Source organism: Pipistrellus hanaki (genome assembly GCF_964339955.1).
Source record: "Pipistrellus hanaki genome assembly, chromosome: 6".
In the NCBI taxonomy this organism is placed as follows: domain Eukaryota; kingdom Metazoa; phylum Chordata; class Mammalia; order Chiroptera; family Vespertilionidae; genus Pipistrellus; species Pipistrellus hanaki.
Window position 1 is genome coordinate 72,905,661 of NC_140508.1, and position 23,666 is coordinate 72,929,326.

General features: G+C 50.8%; 1 protein-coding gene across 5 annotated transcripts in view; it reads right to left on the reverse strand.

The window, feature by feature from the left end:
- Positions 1-23,666, reverse strand: part of CTIF (cap binding complex dependent translation initiation factor) — a 222,083-nt gene that overhangs the window by 22,423 nt on the left and 175,994 nt on the right. For all 5 annotated transcript variants that reach the window (XM_084887413.1, XM_084887414.1, XM_084887415.1 and 2 more), the window contains one exon: positions 14,490-14,645. In XM_084887413.1, the coding sequence (XP_084743539.1) occupies positions 14,490-14,645 (156 nt within the window). The remainder of the gene's footprint in view (positions 1-14,489; positions 14,646-23,666) is intronic.

Here is a 23,666-nt window from a genome sequence, read left to right on the forward strand (position 1 = left end):
GGCATAGGCAGGCCTTAGGAAGGTCCTAGAGACAGGAAATGGTCATCGGGCATGGTGCCTCTTTCCCAGAGGGCTGCCCCCCGACTCCCCCACACTCTAGAATCTGCTTCTCCCCATTAGGCAGAGGCAGAAAGGCTTGCGGCCCAGCGGGCCGGGGGCAGCCACCCTCACCAGTGGGGGCCTCCTCTCCCCAGAGCCTCTTGCCTGTGGCATTACCCAAGCAAGTCTCAGCCCTGGCGCTGGGATTCCAGGTAGTTTCCCAGCCAGCCCCACCTCATCTAATTGCTCTCCAGTCAGCTAATCCTTGGCCCACGCCCTCCGCCCCAGCCGGGCAAGCCACCTCGGTGTGGCCAGCAGGAGCTTCGGAGACTTCCCGGGGCCCGTGTCCAAGCCTGGGGCAGCCTGTCGACTCCCCTTGCCCAAACCACATCCGCCCTGCTCTTCCCCACACCTCAGACGCTCCTCTGACTAACGTTTGCAAACCCAGCAGGGCACGGTCCAGTCCCGGCCCAGAGCAGCCCACGGGTTCCTTCCCCGCTGTCCTCCCCGAGCCCCCAGACTGGCCACATCCCGCCTTTCAGGGAAGAACAATTAGCAAAAAGTGGAGTGGTACCTAGTGCTCCATCCCCAGAGCTAATTGTTTTAAGCAGGGCTTTGGCCTTAATTAAAGGACCATTAGTTAGGGAATGTGTGTTTGCATTTCTTCGGTCTGGCTCTTTTAACCCTGGGAAACCCTACTCAGCAAATACTTGTATGTTCCGGTCCCTCTGAGTAAGGGACAAAGTCTTAATTACAGAAATGGCAGTCCTGACAGCAACAGGCAATCAAAAGGGCCGTGAAAGAAGGAGCTAATTGTGCCTTCCAGTCCTGAGCCACCATCTCTGCTTAGCCATCATGAGGGGAAGCTGGGACAGGCTGTGTGGCCCCCTCCCCCTCGGTGTGCGGATTCTGTTCTTGGCTCCATCATGCAGCCTGTCACTCCTGCCCCCCACAGCCCCCTCCCATATTTTTCTTTCCTCTGACCTTTTCTGGCCCCTCCTTTTCCTCCTCCCCACCTTTCTCCATCCTGGGGTCAAAAGGATTGCCTTTTTCAGACCCTGCCAGGGGGCTCCAGCCAGTCAGCCAGCACCAGCACACAGCCATGGACTTTCGTGCTTCAGCTCACACCGCCTTCCTTTGCCTCTGGGAGCTCAGAAAGAAGCTATAAAAAATTCTTTTGAAAGAACAAAAATTATTTTGAGACTCTGAGGATCCAGATACTTTTGGGATCCAGTATGTTCCAGAAGCCTAAGCCTAAGGGTTCCAGAAGCTAGCTTCCAGACCTCCACTGTCCAGACAGTAGCCACCAGCCACATGTGGTCTTGAGCACTCCAAACATGCCCTTGGAATGGAGAGGTGCTTTAAATGTAAAATACACACTGGATTTAAAAGACTGAGTACAAAAAAAAAAAAAAAGTATAAAGAACGAGCTCATTGCCTTGGCTGATGTGGCTCAGTTGGTTGGGCATTGTCCCGAGCACCAAAGGTTTCCAGTCAATTCTGGTCAAGGGCACATGCCCTGGTTGCAGGCTCAATCCCTCATGGGGGTGTGCAGGAGGCAACTGATCAATGTTTCACTCTCACATTGATGTTTCTCTCTCACTCTACAACCCTCTCTCTCAAAATCAACAAAAATATTTTAAAGAATCTCATTGATCCTTATAATATTAATTGCATGTTGAAATAATTCTTTGGATATATTGGATAATATATAAAAGGTATTAATAAAAGGTATTAATAAAAGGTATTAAAATTGTTTTCACCGGTCTCTTTTTAACAAAATGCAGAAAATGTACAATAACATAGTAGCTCCCCAGCTGGGATTGTGCTGAGACTGTTAAGGGCTAAGAGGTTCCATTGTCCTGACTGTTTGTCCTGCCCCACCTGCTCCCCTCTCTCCCTCCGGTGCCATGCTGTCACCTTCTTCCCAACCCTCACAGCATCTCTTGTGTCCTGTGCATCCTCCTTCCGCCCCCCCTCCTCACGGGAGAGGCAGGAGAGGCAGGCCCTGCTACTCCGCCTGCACCTCCAGGCAGACATGGGACACAGCAGGTGCTCCCTCAGCAGCCTCTCCTGACCCCCTCCGCCTGGCTCTCCATCCACAAAGCTGTGCCAGAAGTCCACCTTGAGCCTGATTGTGGCTCCGGAGCTCTGACTGCGGACAGACTAATGAAACGTCATACGAAGTCTGGCAAACAGAAGTCAAGAAAAGACCCCCTAACTGGAGTGAAATGACGGGATAGAACACAGGCAGCTTCACTGGCTGGCAGCAATTCTGACTGGGCCATTGGCACTGATCCACAGCTGCAGGCGGGGACAGCGAAGGTGGGTATCGATCATCGTGTGCTGAGTTTAGAGGGTAGGTGCTGAGAGCTGAGCAGGTTGAAGCAGAAGGCTCAGTGTGGGCCCCGGGAGCTGTGTGCATGTACGTACCAGCTCCCAGCACAGGACACTTCATTTCTTTGCTTCTCCTCCCAGCTGATCCGCGAGTAGGGACCACAGCCTGCTCATGCCCTGGCCCAAGCAGCTGGCCCAGCACTGAGCACCCAGACTGCTGGGTGGAGGTTATTTGAGAGAGGACAGAAGGCTGGGCAGGCAGGGCAGGATGTGGGGTGGGCAAACCACGGGTAGGCACGGCCATTAGAGGGGTGCTGAGGGGTCCAGGCCAGGAGTCAGGGGGGCTATTCACCCCCTCCCTGAGGGTGGGAAACAGACAAACTTTATTTTTCTGACTTCTGGGTTATCTGAAGTTCCCGACGGCGTCTGCTCTCTTATCTTCCAAATGTGGGTTCCCCCATGGGACCTGATGTGCAGAAAGCACCCAGCCTGCCTCCCCCGTGCTCCCGAGCCGGCCGAGCAGACTGTGACGTCACCCTATTGGGAAATCGTGGGGGGGAGGGGGGGTGTCTTCTTATTTTTTAAAACCCCAAGGATTAAAAAATCTACACCAGCGTGTTTCAAATGATGTGCCACAGAATTTTAAAAACACGCAATACCTGGCTATTTAGTCAGGGGCACCGACCTCATTTTCCTTAAAATCCTCAAAAAACCAAAAAAACACAAAAACCAACAAACAACAACAACAAAACAACAACAACAGCCAACACAACAGCTGTCTTGCGTGAACAAAAATTATATCTATTTTTTTTTTTGTCAGATTAGAAAAATATATCTTTTTTTGTGTGCAGCAGAATTTTAGTCAATTAGTTCATGGGTGCCAGGAGATGAAAAAGATTGCAAACCACCAATCTAAACAGATGCATGTATACATGTACGTGTGTACCTTGTACACACAACTGCAGCCAGAAACAGTTTATTCACTGCTTTCCCTTCGCCGGTTTAGAAAAAACCCGCCAGCCCTGCCAAGGCCTCCAGCTTCTCCCTCCCTCCTTGCACAAAGCAGGGCCTCTTGAAGTTCAGACATTAATTACTGAGTTAGAATATTTTTCAAAATTACAAGGCATGGCCCCAGGAGATAAGAGGAAGGAGGAGGAGAGCGCAGAGCGCGGAGGAGGAGGTGGGGGAGGCAGGGAGGACTCTGCCTGGGGCTGCGGAGGAGGCCGGGCTGGTCTGGAGTCTGGGGCGGGGGAGGCCCCAAGCCTCGGGAAGGACCCCCACCCCCACTCCTCGGGCCAGGCGCCCCCTGCAGGCGGCGCTGAGCCCAGGAGGGCAAGTGAACCCCGTCCTGGCCATGTCCAAGGGGCATCGGTGAGGGGAGGGAAGAGCTAGGTTTTCCTTTTTAGCCCTGAGCAGGCAAGTGTAGCCCTCTCCGCCGCAGGCTTTAAACGCAGAATTCCCATAGAAAACAGGTTAATTACAACTGTCTCCAGTCCTTCCCATCGGCACCACTGGGAAGGGCTGGTGGCGCTGAAGATGCCCTGGTGGCAGCTGTAAGGGCTGGAGGCACCCCATCTAAGTTTTAAAAAACGCCGAAGACTTGATGTTGAAGAAAGCCTGCTCCCATCTCTATGCCCTCATGCGGGACCTCGTTCCCAGAGAGCCGCAGCCCCGTCTCCAGGCTGCGGAGGCCGGGCGGGCCTTGCTGCTGCCCCCACGCAGGGCGTGGAGTGGCCCTCCCAGAGCCCCACGCAGACGGGCTGGGGAATCTCGAGTTTTAAAACCGTTTAAAACCGGTTCTGGCGTGGAGACTGGGTTCCCTGTGGAACCAGTGCCTGGTGGAAGCTGGTATTTTTATAACTCCAGGCTCCCTATCAGATCCCGGGTTACCATGGTTGCTAAGGGGAACACTGGCTTCAGATTTCACATTTCAGCTCGCAGAGGCTGGCTGAGGAAGCGGAACAGTTAAAGGGTGGGGAGTGGGGGTAGGGGCGACCCGGATTTTATCTGGAGGGAGGAGGTCAAGACCTCGCAGCCTTAGACAGGGATATGGCAGTGTGTGTGTGTGTGTGTGTGTGTGTGTGTGTGTGTGTGTGTTGGGGGGGGGAGGGTAGGTTGGGGAGGGTGCCTGAGCAGGTGGGGGCGGGGGTGGCTCACACCACAGAGTGCCCTGGCTGCTGAGTGGAAGGGGGACAGCATCTCGGAGGGGGCACAGCCGTGGGAGTTATTTCTGCACAGGTCCCAGGAACGGCTGCTTACGCCGGGGTGTCCACAGCCTCAGCTGCTGGACCTGGCGGGCTCTGCAGCCACACCGGTGCCCAGGGGCGGGTACCAGCCTCGGGAAGGCTGCCTTCTCCGCGGAACATTCCAGGCCCGTCTGTGCCTAAGATGAGGGCTGGAATAAACCATTCATGCAGAAAGGTTCTCCTGAATTTTTAAGCGCCTTCCCAGCCTTGAACGTCCCAGTGAGTCTTTCTGATGGACTGTCTTGGAGAAGGAATGTAAAGGCAAGGAGTCGCTGAAACCAGTTTGGCTCAGTGGATAGAGCATCAGCCTGTGGACTGAAAGGTCCCAGGTTCGATTCCGGTCAAGGGCATGTACCTTGGTTGCAGGCACATCCCCAGTAGACTTCTCTCTCATCGATGTTTCTAGCTCTCTATCCCTCTCCTTTCCTCTCTGTAAAAAATCAACAACAACAACAACAACAAAAATATATATATATGCAAAGAGTTGAGGGTTGTTCTCTGCTCAGATGCCTTTGCCAGGCATCTCTTCTTGTCTCATCTGCCCTCTGGGCTCACATTCCTGCCCCCCTCCCACTGCCCCGTTTGGAGCACTACTGTACTTTTATGCCCTGGCCAGGGAGAGCCCCAGATCTGACTTTGTCTCAATACATTTCTAGTAGAAAATGTGCCTAGGAGACTGTTCAGTTCAATAAAGAAGTGGCCTTTTCCTTGGTGTTTGTTGAATGAATACACAAACTGTCCTGCACGCATGCCACGGGGTTGCTCTCTGGCTGAGAGACTGTCCGAGGTTCCAGTATCATCTTGCGTCCACCCAAATGCCTCCGCTGTCAGACCCTCTCTTCATCACAGACACAAATAGGCACACTCAGGCACACTCAGGCTCATTCTGGCCCCAAGCCTCCACTCAGCTTTCTTCCCAGAACCCTTTCTCCCTCCCCACCAACACCTGTGCGAAGCCCACTGCCCCTTAAACTCGATCTCCTCTTCCCCTTTGCCCCTCAGCAGCTGCTCAGACCCCTGAATTCCCCCTTCCTGGATATGCATGTGCATAACCCATCGTAAATGTCCATGGCTGCTACATTTTTTGGGGGTGCAGTAGCCAAGTGGGCTGTAAACAGTGTGGGGAAGGGTTGCCATTTACAATGCCGTCGTCCGGCACAACTAGGAACCTTTGCATTTCAGTGAGAAAGCAGCATCGTCTCAAACCAAGTCACTGCTTACCGGGTGAATGCAGAGTCCTGAGCAAAATGCTGTTGGGTTCCGTGACAGACAAGACCCAGCCCACCCCCAGGCGCCAATGAAAGACTGAAATGATTTAAAAGACCAAGAAGAGGTCAAAGGGCATTTGTACAACCACCAGGCAAAGGTCAAGTCCAGGGAGCAAGGGCCCTGTGTGGATGCTAGTCCTACAGGGTCACGGAGGAGTGAATCGAGCAGGGTGGGGAGGAAGTGGGGAGTGGGTTTGGCCTGGAAGGTGGACAAGAGTCAGGGAGGAAGAAGAGGAAGAAGGAGCTCCAGGCGGCAGGAATGCACGAAGCCTTCTGTGGGAATACGATGGGAGCAGTGCAGGTGCAGCCAGATAGGGCTCTGCAGAGGTTCTCCAGGAAAGGGGTGCGTGTGTGTGTGTGTGTGTGTGTGTGTGTGTGTGTGAGAGAGAGAGAGAGAGATTGTGGGGAGGCCTTGGTGCCCGGTAAGGAGAATGGACCTCTTTCGGGGGCAGCCTGTGATGGGACACTTCTCGTGAGCAATGCCTGGAACATGGGTTGCTTTCCATAGCAACCTGCATGGTCATGCCAGCTCATTGCCACTGGCTTTACGTGACCATCGCATGCACGTTAAGCCTTAAGATGAGCCTGCAGGGTGAGTATCGTTCCCATGCGACAGGCGGAGAGCTGAGGTTCGGAAAGGTTGAAGAACCAGCGCAAGCCCCGCAGCTGGTGAGTGGCAGCGCTGGGACGCAATCTCAGGTCTCTCTGGCTCTCCCAGCGGCCCCTTCCCCCGGCTCTGCTCACCAGCGGCCGCTCACTAAGCGCACCGAAGAGGCAGCTACTCCGACGTCCCCATGTGGGCTGCACACCGGAGTCACACGGGGAGCTTCTATCTACTCCCTTCAGACCCATCCCCACGAAGTTCGGTTTAACTGGCTGCAGGAGAGGCCTGCGAATGTGTGAGTCTGTCAGAGCTTCTCAAGGCGAGGCAGCCTTGTGCGGCTGGGCTGCAGGGAGGAGGATTTCCAGTCTCCACTCCCCGTGAGGGGTGTGCGGCTGGGTGGCCTGGGCCCCTCCTGGCCACAGTGCGCCCTGCCAACTATACCCGCTCCCTCTCCCGCTCCGGGGAGGGCAGGAGGGGTCCCCCTGAAGGAGAGGGGCCTGGAAGGCTGTGCTGCTGGACTCGGCCTGAGCACCAGCCGAGGATCTCCACCCACACCCTCTCCATCTCGGCCTTTTCCCCTGGAGCCAAAACAATGTGAGCAATTGAATGCACGCTCATGCAGAAAGCTAAAAAAGCGGCTCTCATTGTTGCACGGAGCAATTTCATTTCCTGAGAAGCCTGACTCGCTGCCTTCTGTGTTCTCCTCGCCTGCATCCCTGGGGGGGAAGGGGGGGCGGCGGCGTGCCCCTTGCAGACACCCCCCAGAGGTGCCTGCCCTTCCTCTGGAAAGGGCAGGGTGGGGTGGCTGGGGTTTCTGGGGCCTGGCGGGGAGGAGAGTAAGGGAGCCAACCAGAGGGAGAGGCTGGTGGGGTCAGAGGGGGGTGTAGAGGGATGAGAGATTCCTGACAGAGGCACCCCCTCCCTTCCTCCTTTTCTCTACTCCTGACCTCTGGCAACGGCGGCCGGACTCGGAAGAGGGCAGGAAGGTGGGAATCACGAGTCGAGTGGGCCGCAGAGAGTGGAAGACAGAAAGAATGAGAGGGAGTGCAGAGAGGCAGGTCCACGAGGCCCTGGCCAAGTCTGCTCAAAGGAAACAGGTGTAAGGGGTTAAAAGCCACGCCGGCACCCCTGCCAGAGGAATTTCCAGCAAAGCTCTTAAAGTAAGGGGCCCAGAGGACAGCGTTCAGTGATAGCGGGAGGAGGCTGGCGGAATCCCCACGGGGTCACAGAGGTGAGGAGGGTGGAGAGCATTGCAGGGTCAAGAAAGGGTGGGAGGGGGGAAGATGGTGCTGGGGGAAGCAGACCCAAACCCTGGCAGGTCTGCTCCTGCAGAGGTGGGAGAGGATGAAACCTTTAGCTCGGGCAAGAAATCCTGATCACGGCGGCCACTCCGGTGAGGGCTCTGGCGGGAGGAAGGGGTCCTTAGAAAGCCATTAACAAATACCTTGCGGATGTCTTACCATCTCTGTGTATCTTCTTTCATGTTTTTCAACAACAGTTTGTCCTTTTCAGTGTATAAGCCTTTCACTTCTGTAGTTAAGTTTATTCCTAAGTATTTTCTTCTTTTTGGTGCTATTGTAAATGGGATTATTTTATCGAAATTTTTTTCCCCCACATAGTCTGTTATTAGTAGGTAGAAATGCAACTGATTTTGTATGTTGATTTTTGCACCCTGGAACTTTCCTAAATTCATTTAATAGTTCTAACAGTTTTTTTGGGGGGAGACTTTAGAGTATTCTTTATATAAGATCCTATCATCAGAAATAATTTTACTTCTTCTTTTCTGATGTGGATGCATTTTATATCTTTTTTTTTTTTTCTTGCCTAATTGCTCTGGCTGGGACTTCCCATAATATGCTGAGTAGGAGTGGTGAGAGTGAGTACTCTCGTTTCTGCTCTTGGGTTGAAAGAATTAATATTATTAAAAATGCCCATCCTAGCCGAAGCGATCTACAGATTCAATGCAATCCCTATCAAAATTCCATTGGAATTTTCTTTTTTTTTAAAAATATATATTTTATTGATTTTGTGCAGAGTGGAAGGGAGAGAGATAGTTAGAAACATCGATGAGAGTGAGTCATCGATCAGCTGCCTCTTGCACACCCCCTACTGGGGATATGCCCGCAACCAAGGTATATGCCCTTGACCGGAATCGAACCCGGGACCTTTAGTCCCCAAGCCGACGCTCTATCCATTGAGCCAAACCGGTTTCGGCTCCATTGGAATTTTCTTACAGAAGTAGACAAATAATTCTTAAATTCATATGACATCACAAAAGACTCCAAGTAACCAAATAACCATGAAACAATTTTAAAAAGAACAAATCGGGAGGCATCACACGTCCCTGTTAGTTGGACATCCCCCAAGGGCTCCTGGACTGCAAGAGGGCGCAGGCCAGGCTGAGGGGACCGCCCCCTCCCCCGCCAAGTGCACAAATTTTTGTGTACCAGGCCTCTAGTATATTAAAAAGCTACAATAATCAAAATGGATATATAGATCAATGAGGCAGAGCTTAGAATCCAGAAATAAATCTATGCATATGGTCAACTGATCTTTGACCAAGGGGCCAAACACACAATGGGGAGAGGGAAGACTCTTCAACAAATGGTGTTGGGAAGACTGGATATGCAAAAGAATGAAACTGGGACTCATATAATACACAACAAAATGGATGAAAGAGTAAACACAAGACCTGAAACTATAACCCCTCACAGAACACAAAGGGGAAAAGCTTTATGACATTGGTCTTGGTAGTGACTGTATGGATACGATACCAAAAGCACAAAAGCAAAACTAGACAAATGAGGCTACCTCCCACTAGAAAGCTGCCAACAAAGGAAACAATCGATAGGGTGGAATCGCAACCTACAGAATGGGGGAACTGTTTACAAACCACGTATCTGATCAGGGGTCAGTTCTCAAAATACGTAAGAAATGCCTACAACCCAATAGCGAAAGGACTAACGACCAAATTTAAAAAATGGACGAAGCACCTGAATAGACATTTTTTTTTTTGATCCTTACATATTTTTTTTATTAAGGTATTATATGTGTACATATCTTTTCATTGCCCCCCCACCACGCCCATACACGCCCCCCCTCCCCCGAGTTTTTCATCCATTGGTTTTGCTTATATGCATGCATACAAGTCCTTTGGTCTCTTATCTCCCCTATATCTCCCTATCCTCCCCACTGTAATTTGACAGTCTGTTTGTTGCTTTACTGTCTCTGTATTGAATAGACATTTTCCCAAAGAAGAGATACACATAGCCAATAGATAGAAAAAGATGCTCAATGTCACTAATCATCAGAGGAATGCAAAGCACAAAGCTATGAGATATCACTCATATTTGTTAGGATGGCATATATATATATATATATATATATATATATATATATATATATATATATAAATATATGAAAGACAACAAGTTTAGAAAGGATGTGAAGATATGAGAACTCTTATACAATGAAAAAATGGTACACCTGCTATGAAAAACAGCATAGGGGTTCCTCAAACCATTAAAACCATCAGAAACAGAAGCACCACATGACCCAGCAATTCCACTGCTGTGTATTTATTCAGAAGAATCGAAATCAAGATCTTGAAGAGGCATTACCAACCCCATGCTCATGGCGGCATGACTCACAGTGGCCAAGATCTGGAAACGAGCTAGGTGTTGAAACAAGCCAGTCACAGGACCAACACTGCATATTTCCACTTAAATGAAGTCTCTGAACAGTCAAGCTCCCGGCGGCAAAGAACAGAATGGCGGCTGCCGGAGGAGTGGGAGGAGGGGGAAGTAGGGAGCTGCTGACCACTGGGTTCAAAGTTTCAGTTGTGCAAGCTGAGTAAGTTCTAGAGATCGGCACAACATGGTGCCTGCGGATAACAGCATTGCTGTGTACACTTAACAGTCTGTCCAGAGGGTGGACCGCATGCTAAGTGTCCTCACCACAATGAAAATTTAAAAACATTCTAAAAATTAAGAAGAGCTCGTGAGGCACAGGCGAGTTGTAAGCAGGAGGACAAGGAGACGCCTGCAGCTCTGGGCCGTCAATAACGCTCTTCAATCACTTTGAAAACCTTCTTGGCAGGAACCACAGGCTCTTAAACAAGAAAAGGACTCATTGAAAAGTATTCTTCTCTGTCCCTCAGAGAAGGATCTCTGATTGGCAAATGCTATTTTTGGCAAAAGCAGAATCGATTCCACAGAGATCGATGCAGCCTCCGCCACGCGGCAGGCGCTGGGCCGTGGACGGAGACGAGAAGGGAGCATCTGCTCTGCTCACCAGGCAGGGAAGCGGGGCCGGCGGGAGCAGGGATGGCTGGCGCTCAGACCTGGATTCCAACGTGGACGCGGCTGCCTGCTGGCCGTGTGGCCCCAACGAGCTGCCTGACCTCTTTGTTCTCTAGAAAATGGGGATGATAACGCTCAGGGTGTTGTCTGAGTTAAAATAGAAAAAAGAAAGCATGCCGTGCTTTGCGCTGGGCCATGCGCTGTGCTGTTGTCGGCACTAAATACCCCTTCCTCTGAGGCCACGTGGAAGGACGGAGCTGTGAGGATGGAGGTGTGCACTGGCTCAGGGAGGCAGGGGGGTGGGTCTGGGCTCACACCAAGGGGTCCTGGACTGAGAGGACTTTGGGGTGCGGTTGTGGCATGTCTTGTTGGGGGGCTTGGAGCATGGCCTGGATGCTGCTTAGTGGGAAGTTGGAACTGAGAGCCTGGGGATGGTTCTGGGAGCCGGGAGGACCCCAGGGCAGGGGGGAGGGGGCAGATGATTTGGGGCCAGCCACCTGCAGGGCCCAGGGAAAAAGCCTACAATTTTCTAGCAAGGGGAGAGGCAGCAGGAGTGCCTTGGGCTTCCAGAAACTTCTTAGAGCTGGCTTAACCTGCTGCGGGGGAGGACTGGGGATGAGTATGTGTGTGATAAGGTAGGGGAGGCAGCAGCTGACTAAGAATTCAGGTGTCTGTCTCCTGAATTCTGGGAAGGGCACAGGCTCTCCGAAGGGGCTGATAAGATCCCCAGGGCACAGCTTTCTTTTCCAACCTTCTCATTTAGGGACGCCGAGTTCTCTGCTGGAAAGAGCCCTGGATTGGGAGCTCAGGAGTTCTGGGTGAGGCAGAGCCTAGACTGGCTGCGTGTCACTCGAAGGGCATTCGGCCCCTGTGCCCCTTTAAGATGAGGCGTGTGCCCAGGCCCTGCATCAGACTGGAGGACACCAGACTCTAGGGAGCCGTCCTGCCCTAGAGTAAGTCCCTGGGGCAGTTCTTCCACATTCCAACCTAGTTGCCCCAGGGCACTTAGCACCTTCTCCATCCCTGCCTTCCTCCCCAAACCTGTAGGTAGAGCGACGTGTTCCCTCTCCACATTCGAGGAACAGGCTCAGAGCAGGCGAGCTCTTCCCCAAGATGGCACAGCTAACCAACGGAAGAGGCAGGACTGGAACCCAAGGCTAGGGCTCCTGAACCGCCTCGCTATAGGGCCTCAAGCAGGGGGCGTGGAACACGGGGCTCTGGTTTCTCTTGGACAACATGGGGAGCCACAGATGATTTATTTACCCCTCACATTTACCACGGAGCACGGCAGAGGCTGGTGTTCGTGAGAGTTCAGTGCATCTAACAAGTGGGCGCTAGGGAGGGTCCTAGTTCCTTGTTGGTGCGACCTCCTGGCACGTTCGGGACCTCACACCGGAGTGTGTGCACTGCCACAGGCCGTGCTCAGCCCTGCTTCCTGCTCCGGGGAGCAGGTGACAGCGACACCAGGGGTACCCAGATCACACAGAGAGAACATGTGGAGATAATCCAGGCCACTGCCCTGGGAAGTGCTGCCTTCTGCCTTCACATGGGCTGTCTGGGGCTCAGGCAGGGATGGGAGGGCCCCTGGAGGCCACCTGGGCCAGGCCCCTGCCTCCTGCCTCCAAATCACCCGCAAAGGGGTGCGGGAAGCAGAGCCGTGGCCTCTCTCGGTGCTGCACTCTGAGCTTCGCACACTTTGAGAGGGAAATACGGCCGGGAGAGACCACTGTGAGTCTGAGGAACAATCTGAATCCACGGGCGCTTGTTCGGAGGATGCCTGGCTCTGCGGGTGGCGGAGGCCTGTGGATCCGCGCAGCCTGGACCGAGCACCCTGTTTTCTAGAAATGACGCTTCAGAAACATCTGCAGATATCCCTGCCCTCCCCTCCACGGCTTTACCATCCTTCTTCAAAAACACAGGCTGTCCTTGGAACCCACACGTCCCCGTTAGCTGACAAGTCCCTTCCACCGAGACACTTCTCCACAGACCAGTCCACACGCAGGCCCCACCGCCACCTACTCCCGAGGGTGGCCCCGTGTCGCTCCTGTGCTCACCCACTGACACTGCGCCCCCCGCCCCTCCTTGTTGCTAAACTCAGGCCACTTCTCTGTCCTGGTTTTATCGGTTCCCCAGAGGCCGCTCCTCCGTGGGTCCTGGGACCTGCTGCTGGGGCGGGGGGTACGGCTCATGTGAGGTAGCTGCCCCGTTCCCAGGGAGGAGTGCTGCGATGCTCTCCTGGAACCTTCTCTGCCTCGGGTCACTACCCCCACCCCCCCTTCTCTCCTTTGGGTCACTATCCCCCCCTTCTCTCCTTTGGGTCACTATCCCCCCCTTCTCTGCCTCGGGTCACTATCCCCCCTTCTCTCCCTTGGGCCACTATCCCCCTCTTCTCTGCCTCGGGTCACTATCCCCCCTTCTCTCCCTTGGGCCACTATCCCCCTCTTCTCTGCCTTGGGTCACTATCCCCCCCTTCTCTCCCTTGGGCCACTATCCCCCCCTTCTCTGCCTCGGGTCACTATCCCCACCCCCCCTTCTCTCCTTTGGGTCACTATCCCCCCCCTTCTCTCCCTTGGGCCGCTATCCCCCCCTTCTCTGCCTTGGGTCACTATCTCCCCTCCACCTCCTTGCTGGCTCCCCTCCTCCCCTCCACCCACAACCTCTCCCTGGGTGACCCCGTCGAGAGTCTCCAGCCCTGAGCACCAGGCACACATCAACAGTCCGCGTCCCCAGTCCGCGTCCCCAGGATGACCTTTTCCTTATCTTCAGACACTTCCACCTGAGCAGCCACATGCCCTGGGGACTGGGGACAACCAACAGGTCACCCAAACAGAAAAGCCGGCTGCTGGTGCTCCCCCTCCTCCCCCACTTCTCTTCCAGAGCCCTGTCCCTGACCACGTGCTTCCAGGCCGGCAGCCAGGAGCCCACAGTACGTTCTCCCTTCTCCGCAGCTCCTGTCGCAGGTTCTGTGGGTACTACCTCAAACATAGAACGGGGCTGCAAACCGTGCTTCCCTCCTCACTTCCTCAGCGGTGCTCCCAGCCCAGACCTCTCCCTGGAGGATCCAGCGGCCCCTCAGCCCCCAGCCCGCGTGTGCCCCTGCCGGTTCTGTGCAGACAGCAGCTAGGGCGACCTTCTAAAGGGGCAATGGTGCCTGGTCCAGAAAGCACCGCACTGACCTCTTGCTTCTCAAAAGTTCTGGCTTGTTCTTATTTATTTCTTTTCCAAAAACAAATTCAGTGGGAACTGACCCAGGCCCAAGATCCATTCATTTAAGTAAGACTCACTGCAGGCAGCATCCTGAGTCAGTGTCCTAGGGGGCCATTGACCTTCATGTAAACGCAACCAATAAAGACTTGGCTTGTCAACAGCAGGCGGGGGAGGGATGATTCTCTTTACCAAGGATCGTGGCTTTATACCCAGACCCCGCCATGGCTCTCCTGGTGCCCAGGAGGCGCTTCCATCACAGACACAGGCGCCGGCGGGCCTTTCCTCGCGGAGGCAGGCAGAGATGGGGCGGACAGGGGCCTTTCCTCGCGGAGGCAGGCGGAGATGGGGCGGACAGGGGCCTTTCCTCATGGAGGCAGGCGGAGATGGGGCGGACAGGGGCCTTACCTCGCGGAGGCAGGCGGAGATGGGGCGGACAGGGGCCTTACCTCGCGGAGGCAGGCGGAGATGGGGCGGACAGGGGCCTTACCTCGCGGAGGCAGGTGTAGATGGGGCAGACGAGCACGCGGAAGGGCTCGCCGGTGCTGCTGCGCATGGTGCCGAACACCTCGCACAGGAAGGTGATGAAGCCCAGCCAGCGCTCCACGTCCTGCTGCTGCAGCGCCTCCCGCACCGTGAAGTCCTTCTGCGGAGGAACAGAGACCGCGTCAGCCTGGCCGGCCCGGCACCACCCCTCTGCCATGGGGCCCGCCGCCCAAGGGCTGGTCCTCGCGTTTTCAAGGATGGGAATGGGTGACCAGGGCCACGGCACCTGTTCTCCAGGGTCTCCAGGCTGGGGGCCCCTCAGCCTGGCTTCCCTGACCCCCACACAGAGGTGGGGGAGTGAGATAAAGGGGAGATGGCACCTGTCCCAGAGTCATCACGCCCACCTCTCAACTCCCGGTGCCTAACGGCTCTCCCTTCGCTAACCCCCAAATCATGCGCCCCCCACCATAATTGCCTGCAAGGGGCCAAGAGGATCATAAAAAATTAGTCATTCATTCATTCTTTTCTTTTCTTAAGATATATATATATATTTAAAATATATTTTTAAAGCATTTTATTTATTTATTTTTAAAAAATATATTTTATTGATTTCTTTACAAAGAGGAAGAGAGAGATAGAGAGTTAGAAACATCGATGAGAGAGAATCATTGATCAGCTGCCTCTTGTACATCTCCTACTGGGGATGTGCCTGCAACCAAGGTACATGCCCTTGACCAGAATTGAACCTTTCAGTCCTCAGGCCGATGCTCTATCCACTGAGCCAAACCAGTTTCAGCTCTTAAGATATATTTTTGTTGATTTCAGAGAGGGAGAGAGAGATAGAAGTATCAATGGGGAGAGAGAACCATTGATCGGCTGCCCCCTGCATGCCCCACACTGGGGATTGAGCCCACAACCTGAGCATGTGCCTTTGACCAGAATCCAACCTGTGACCCCAACCTGGGAGTCCACAGGCCGATGCTCTATCCACTGAGCCAAACCGCTAGGGCCATTCATTCTTTCTTAAAAGTATTATTGCCCTATTTAGTGCCAGCCATTGCATTAAGGCTAAAATAAGACATGTTAACTCATAGCTATGTTATAAGAAAAGGTCTTAAAAGCCACTGGGGATTCAAGGTAGAGGGATGTTAGGAGCTCACATTTACTTAGCAAGAGAATTTTCATTTTAATTTCAAAGAGAAGAAAAAATTCTACAAATAACTGTGAGGGGAAAAAAATAAACCCTAGGTTTCTCACAAAGGAACAACAACATTGTTGACCTTTTACTTGTACATTTAATGTTAAAATTCAGAGACATTGAGGCAACACCTTCATATGCTTGAGGATAAAAGAGCACACCCAGCTATGAGTGAAATGAAGAGGAAGAATCTTACATAAGCAGATGTTTGAGAAGAAATCCCACCCACGTGCTTGTTTTAACTCCCCACCAGTCCTCCCCTCACACCCCAATCTAAATGTTACAGATACCATGGAAAACAATAAGACAATCCTCAAAAATTAAAAATATAATCACAATACAATTCCACAATTCCACTTCTGGAGATACAGTGGTGCCTCACACAACGAACTTAATTCGTTCCAGGAGCAAGTTTGTTATGCGAAAAGTTCGTTATGTGAAACGCGTTTTCCCATAACAATACATGTTAAAAAAAATAATTCGTTCTGTAGCATAAAATATGCTAAGATGACATAAAAAAAGATAAATTTTTTATTATTTTTATTTAGATACATCTAAAAACATAATTTTTTAAGAAGCCATGATATAAAAAAAAATATTGAGTTTAACTTAAAAGGACGACTGCCGTGATACGTGCGTGATTTAATTCGTAATGAAGAACGATTGCCGCGATACGTGCTTAAGTTAAGCGCAGTGACTAACGACTGCCTGCAGTGCCTGCGCGGAAGGATGCAATACATCGGCAGCGATCGTGGAAGCTCGGGCGAAGCAGTCGTGGAAGCTCGGGCAAAGCGGTCGTGGAAGCTCGGGCGACTTCGTTGTGTGAAACGAAGTTCGTTGTATGAATCATGAAATGAAGTTCGTTGTGTGCAGCGTTCGCTGTGCGAGGCGTTCTTTATGCGAGGCACCACTGTATATCCAAAAAAAAAAAAAAAAGGAAAGCAGGGTATTTGCATACCCAAGTTCATAGCAGCACTTTCAGCATGAGGCAAGAGGTGGAAGCAACCCAAGTGTTTTTATCAACGGACGAGTGATACAAAGTGGTCTATACAGACAATGGAATATTACTCAGCCTTCAAAAGGAAGAGCGTTGGCCTGTGGACTGAAAGGTCCCGGGTTCGATTCCAGGCAAGGGCATGTACCTTGGTTGCGGGCACATCCCCATTGGGTTGTGCAAGAGGCAGCTGATCGATGATTCTCTCTCATCGATGTTTCTAACTCTCTGTCCCTCTCTCTTCCTCTCTGTGAAAAATCAATAAAATATATTAAAAAAAAAAAAAAAAAAAAAAAAAAAAGGAAGGGAAGGCAGACACATGCTACATCAGGGCTGAAGTCAGTGAATAAGCCAGTCACAGAAGGACAAGCATTATATATTCTAGAAGGTACCTAGAGTAGAAACAGAAAGAATGTGGTTGCCAGGGCTGGGACCAGGGGGCTACAGGGAGTTGTTTAATGGGTTAAAGTTTGTGTTTTTGTCAAGTTGAAAAAAGTTTTGCAGATGAGTTGCATAACTATGTGACTTATACTTAACATGAATGAACTGTACACTTACAAATGGTTGAGATATGGTATATTTTATGTTATGTGTCTTTTTTTCTTTTTACCACAATGAAAAATAAATATACCAACTGAGATGTGCTGTAAGGTGTAAAATAGACACTAGTTTTTGAAGACTTAGTATTAAAAAAAGAATGTAAAATGCCTCATATTTTAAAATATTTATTACATGCTAAACATTTGGATATATGGGGTAAAGTAAAATATACTACTGAATTTACCACATACTACTGATAAAGCCAGAGATTAATTAGAAAATAGAGAAACAATTTAATATATAATGCCAAGAAATAAAAAATTAGAAATACTAACGAAATATGAAAATAGATATGGAGTAGATAAAAAGAGAAATAAAAACTATTTATAATTCTATGCTGATGATTTGGGAAAATGATGAAACAGGTGATTTAAAAAAATATACCAAACTGTACTAAAAAAAATAAATAAAAAGTTAGAAAAGACTAAAGGTCATAAAACAAAATGAAAAGTTCTGAAAGAATTAAGAGGTGTCTACAATTATGATTTTTTAAAGGTAAGTTATTCAAACTTTAAAACAATTAGATAACTGCTCTGCTATGCAAATTGACCCAGAACACAGAAAAAGATAAGCTTTTCCAGTTTCCTATTACCCAAATCTCATAATGATAGTAAATTTCAAACAAGGAAGTCTATGGCTACTTTCTCTAATGTGCATAGTTGAAATACCAACAAATAGATCCACGATAACCACGTAGATTTTATCCCAGAAAGGCAAAGATAAGTTAGAATCAGGAAACCTGCAAACAATGTCAATGGGCCTGGTTAAAAACCAGCAGAAACATCCATGACCCTTGGAAGAAAGGAGATATAATGATTTAACATGATTACATGTATGCAAAACCCAAGAGAGTTCTCTAATAAAGATTAGAATTAATAAGAGAGTTTAGGAACTAACTAATGAACTAGTGCTGTATTTAAATGCAAAATTAATACACAGAAGTCTACAGTTTTTCTATGATAGGTTTAATCAGTGAGATATTTTAATGCACAAAAGCTCATTAACTAAAACAATATAAAATCTTAAGTGACATCAGGAAATGTACAAGATTTCTATGAAGAAAACTGCAAATTGAACTGAGATTTAAGAGAAAGTCTGAAACGAGGGAAGAAACACACAGTGTTCCATAGTGGGTAGTCAGCATTCTAAAGACGGTTCAACATCAATTTGTACTCTGTATTCCATTGGGAACTTTGGAGGGTAAGGAGGAACGGGGACTTGACAAAAAATTATCCTGGAAGTACTTGGAGAGTAACAGGGGAGGATAGCTAAAAACAGAACAAAACCAAGTTGTAAGGAGCTGTATTTCTTTCCACCTATCCGAACCTTTAATAATTAAAAGGGCGTGGAACTAACCTAAGAATGGACAGCTAGCTCGGACAGCCCAGAAACAAGTTCGGCACCCCTAGGGTTCATCACCTGGTCCCTGAAGAACCACAAATCAGTGGCAAAGGAAACATTATTCACTGAAGCCACGGTGCAGAGACAGCTGTCTAAGTGTGAGAGGGTGGGGGGAGAGGATAATTTAGAGTCTCCCTTCACACTGGGCCCTAAGATGAATTCCAGATGGAATAAAGAGGTAAATGTGTGTTTGTTATTATTTTTTTTTAAAGGACAAACCATAAGAACTTGAGATTGAGTATTTATCCAATTTCTAGATAAAGAAGGGATTTTTTATATTAACGCAACAGAAGAAGGCATCACGATAGTATAAACACTCTTAGAAGGCAATAATATTCTGGGAAAAATATCTGCAATAAATGTGACAAAGGGTGAGGATAAAGGGCATTAAAAGATAATTCATATGTCAAAATAATTAATTAAATCTTAGTAGCAACTGGATGAAAGTTGCCACCCCTCTTCCCCCCTACCATTGTATTAGCAAAGCTGAAAACTGGTCATTGCCAATGCTGGTAAGGATGCAGTGAGACAGGAACTCTTGTGGATGGGGAGTGTAAATCAGCAGCACTTTCCCCAAAAATCCTAAAGTAAGCTTTAAAGGTGTCTTTATTGTTTGACTCAGTAATTGCACCTCTGGGTAATTAGCACAAGGAAATAATTAAAAATAACAGGAAAAATAAGCTTTATGCACACAATAATTCAACAACGTAAGTATCCAACAATAGGGGAGTGATAAAGCAAATGATGATTCATCCACCCATTAAAAATTATGTTTATGGCCCTGGCTAGTGAGGCTCAGTTGATTGGATCCTGTACAACAAAAGGTAGGGTTCGGTTCCTGGCCAGGGCACATATCCAGGTTACAGGTTTGATCCCCAGTTGGGGGTGCCTGGGGGGTGTGGGGGGGCAACTCATTGATGTTTCTCTCTCACATCAATGTGTCTGTCTTCCCCTTCCTTTCTTTAAAAATCAATAAAAATATTAATTATGTTTATGAAAAGTTTATAACAATATGGGAAATGGCTATCGAATTAATGATAAGTAAAAAAAAAAGCAAAAGCAAAATTATATGTCTTATACAATCTTATCCATGAATACATTAAAAAATAATATTTTATTGATTTTTTTATAGAGAGGAAGGGAGAGGAACAGAAAGCCAGAGACATCGATGAGAGAGAAACATTGATCAACTGACTCCTGCACACTCCCCTCTGGGGATGTGCCCGAAACCAAGACACATGCCCCCGACCGGAATCGAACCTGGGACCCCTGAGTCCACAGGCCCACGCTCTATCCACTGAGCCAAACTGGTTAGGGCCCATGAGTACATTTATGAAAAAAGATGAGGAATAGCATAAAGTGTTAACAGTAGTGGTTTCTCAATAGTGAAATTGTGGATGATCTTTAAGCTTTTTATTATTTTCTGCATTTCTTTGCTCTTCTGTGAACGTATCTTTTTATAGTCAGAAAAACAGGCTAGTGAAAGAGAAATTGGCAGGTTGTGACCCTTCTCCTCAGCTTTTTAAATGAGGGCAGCCGAACTCTTAAGAGTGTGGTCTGCCAACTGGTGGCGATTCTCGCTAAAGGGGTGGCGAAATGGGCTGCGCACATGCCAGCCAGGAGGCCACCGAAACCAGCCGATGTGTCTCCTCTGGGCACAGACAGCCCAGCCTGCCAGTTTTCCCTCTGGAACAGGGAGCTCTTTTCTGCCAACCCAAACCAGCCGTCCCCTGGGCCCCAGCTCCGCTTCAAACTCGGCCTCTTGCATCCAGAACCAGCAAGGGGCCTCAGACTGGTGGCAGCCATTTCAAAGTCTGGTCCTTGGCTCCAGCTTCTCATCAGACTGGCAGGCTCCCTCCCAGCAACCCCTAGTGCCGTTCCCCAAACTTTAAGGCTACCATTTAAGCCCCGTTTCCTGCCTAAAACTATTTATTGACGTATTGCTATTTCCTGCACTGGCCACATCAATAAGCCCTGAAAGCCATTCAGTGTCTCAGGTTTCTCAAGGCATGCTGGGAAATTCTTCCTGCTCTGGATAACCACATGAACTCTGGCATGATAGAGTCCTGTGGTCAAGCCAAAAACAGCTGCAACCCAGGCAGAGGGGGAAACACCCCCCAGCCCGGCGGGCCCAGCAGCCACTAGGGAGATGCTGCCCGAGAAGAAGGGAGGGTGAAGGCAGGAGGATCAGCCTCTGAAACTTCCTGAAGCAGATGCACAGTGCGGCCAGTCCCTGCAGACTCACCATCATCCCTTCTCCTCCCTTTAAGGCAAATGACCAGGGAACTCTGCCCATCCACACTCCACACCCCTTGTGCCTCTGGTCGGTTTCTGTGCAGAGAGGTGGCCGCCGCCACCGCCGCCATGGCCCTGGTGGGAGGAGAGAGTGCACTTCTATTTACTGCGGGCAGGACGTTTCTTTTTCCCTGAGAAGTGGGGGTGGGGTGGAAGGGGGGGGGTACTGGGGAGCTGGTCATGGCCCAGCTGCAATGAGTTGGTGCCAGTCTTTCTTCCCCCAGGTCCCTGGCTGGAAGGCTTAAAAAGCATGTTTGACAGATTTTTTTTTATAGCTTTCACATAGAAGGTGCTCTACTTATTTGGCTCAAAAGGTCCCTTCCTTTGGGTTTCCGCTCCAACGCCAGCTCCTCAGGGAGGCCGCACCTCACCGCCCCTCCAAAGGGCAGCCCCACCTCACGACCCAGACCCCCTGCCTGCTCCTCCCAGCCCCCGACACCTGCATCAGGTGCCGCATTTGTTGCTGCTCTGACTCTTCCCTAGAAAGAAGTCCCCCCCCCCCCACTTTCGTCAGGATGGCGCGTGTCTTGTCATCACCATGCCCCCTAGAGTGGAACCCGGTTCCCACTAAGAGGCCAGTAACATGCAGGACTGGGTGGGTAAACGGCCCATCATAAGCAGCCGGACATCTCTGCTCCAGAGGCCGCCCTGGTCAAAGGAAATGGGCTGCGGCCACACTTTCCTTCATCTAAGACTTGAGAGCAGAGTGTCCGTAGGCGTGTCACCTTCACCTTTTCTTTCTTTTGTGGCTCTCGTTTCGCTCCCCAGGTATTCTTCCCACCGCCTCTGTGCCATCCTTGCACGTTTGTTTCGTTTTGGTGGGTGGCATTTTTGTCAGAGAGTAAGCTGTCGTTGCTTAGTTGGGGCTAGTTTTCCCTTGCAAGGTTGAGTCAAGGAAGGCCTTGGAGACTCTCAAGCCGACGAATCTCCCCTGGCCCAAGAGAGGACCTGCTGGTTCCTGTCCCTGCCTGGGGCCTCTGGGCTCCAGGGGACACCTGCGAATCCTTATGAAGAAGGACCAGTGATGCTAAGACACCTCGAGTTGGGTTCTGAGACTTGAGACCAAAGAGAACTGACCAGTGCGGCAGCAGGTCTCTCTGCTGATGACCTGATGGATCCCTGGGCCCCACGGGAGGATGGAGGGGGCTGAGAGCCAGGGGTTAGACTTCTAGCTGAGCAGAGCCGGAGGTGGAGAGGAAAGAAGGGTGAAAGGGCTCAGCATCTGCATCCTGAGCAGTGCTCCTTGGGCAGCAGCCCATGGGCCCTGCCTCTCACACTCCCTCACAGGCTGCATCCAAGAAGGATGACCCAGGGAGTGGGGAGGGCTGCTGACCCAGCTCTTGGCATCACTCTGACCGGATCAGACAGCCATCCTTGGCTTTAAGGAGTGACAGGTATGGTGTACCTGGCCCACAGTAGGTGTTTAGCAAGTGACAGAGAGACCTCCTGGACATTGTATCCTGTGTCAACCTGGCCACCCAAGCCAGCCTCAGACCTGGCCACCCCCTCCTCCTGGCAGGCCGTGTGTGTGCAGCCCCAGCCAAGGGGCACACCCCCAGGCTGGACTCACAGCTGGCCATCCTGCCACATTGTGGCCACAGCTGCCAGGCTTGGCTCAGTCCAGCTGGGCCCTGAGGCCTGGCCCTGGGGTTCAGCCACACCTTGGTTCTGGAATAGCGGGAGTCTGACCGAGAGGCCATTCCAGCCATGGCAATCATTTGCTGTGGCTCCTGTCATGTCTGGAGGGAGAAGGCATCTCAGAGGCTGGTGTGAGCATGAGATTGGCTGCTTGCCTTGAGTTCTGATGTCCTCTGGGTTCTGCACTGCTCCTTGCCTTTGGGTACGTTCTTTTCCACTTCAGTGTCCCTGAGTATCCATGACCTGCCCCCCATGACCCACACACTTGCCCACATAATGCCAAAGCCCTCCCCACTCCACTGCTTCACTCCGCTCTGCCCTGCTCCTCCCCCAACACTGTCTGCATTCTCAGCCTTGAGAGAATCCCTCTGGAGGTGGGCTTCCCATATGATTTACCAGACCCAAGTGGGCCCTCTGACAGATCCCCAGACCACAGACAGAGACAAGAGCCGCCACTGCAAACACAGCCCGCCAGGGTGGCTGTCACACCCGCTTGATACTCTCCTGAGCTTCATGTCTAATTCCCTACGTGCTGGAGGTGAGTCCTGCTCTTTGAGTCCCACTACAAAGAATAAAGAGAGAGTGACATTATGCTGATGATCTTGAATCTGCTGTAACCAACAGCCATAAAAATCACGCCCCCAATGCCAATGCTTTAATTATTAATATTAATAATAATAATAAAAAATCACCGGGGATGTTCTCGGCGACTAATGGTTCATGGCCCTGTGGCTAAGGACCCTGGCTCCAGGTCAAGGGGACACACCATGGCCGGGAACCCCCACCAGCCACTTCCAGTTGAATCTAGACTATTCTGGAGACATTTTCCAAGCTTCCCAGGATGTGAGCCCTCAGAACATTTCTGAGATGGCAAATTCAGGTCAGGTAAGCTCAGCTCTGCTGCTCTGTGTGTGGGAGGGCGGGGGGAGGGGGGCCCTGGGATGCAGTGGGGCGAAGCTGCAAAGTCAGTGGGAATTCTGTCTCACACTTATGCAGGCGTGAAGCTTCCTTCTCAGCACGGAGAGCTGGCACCTGCTGTGGCTGTGGCCTTGAAA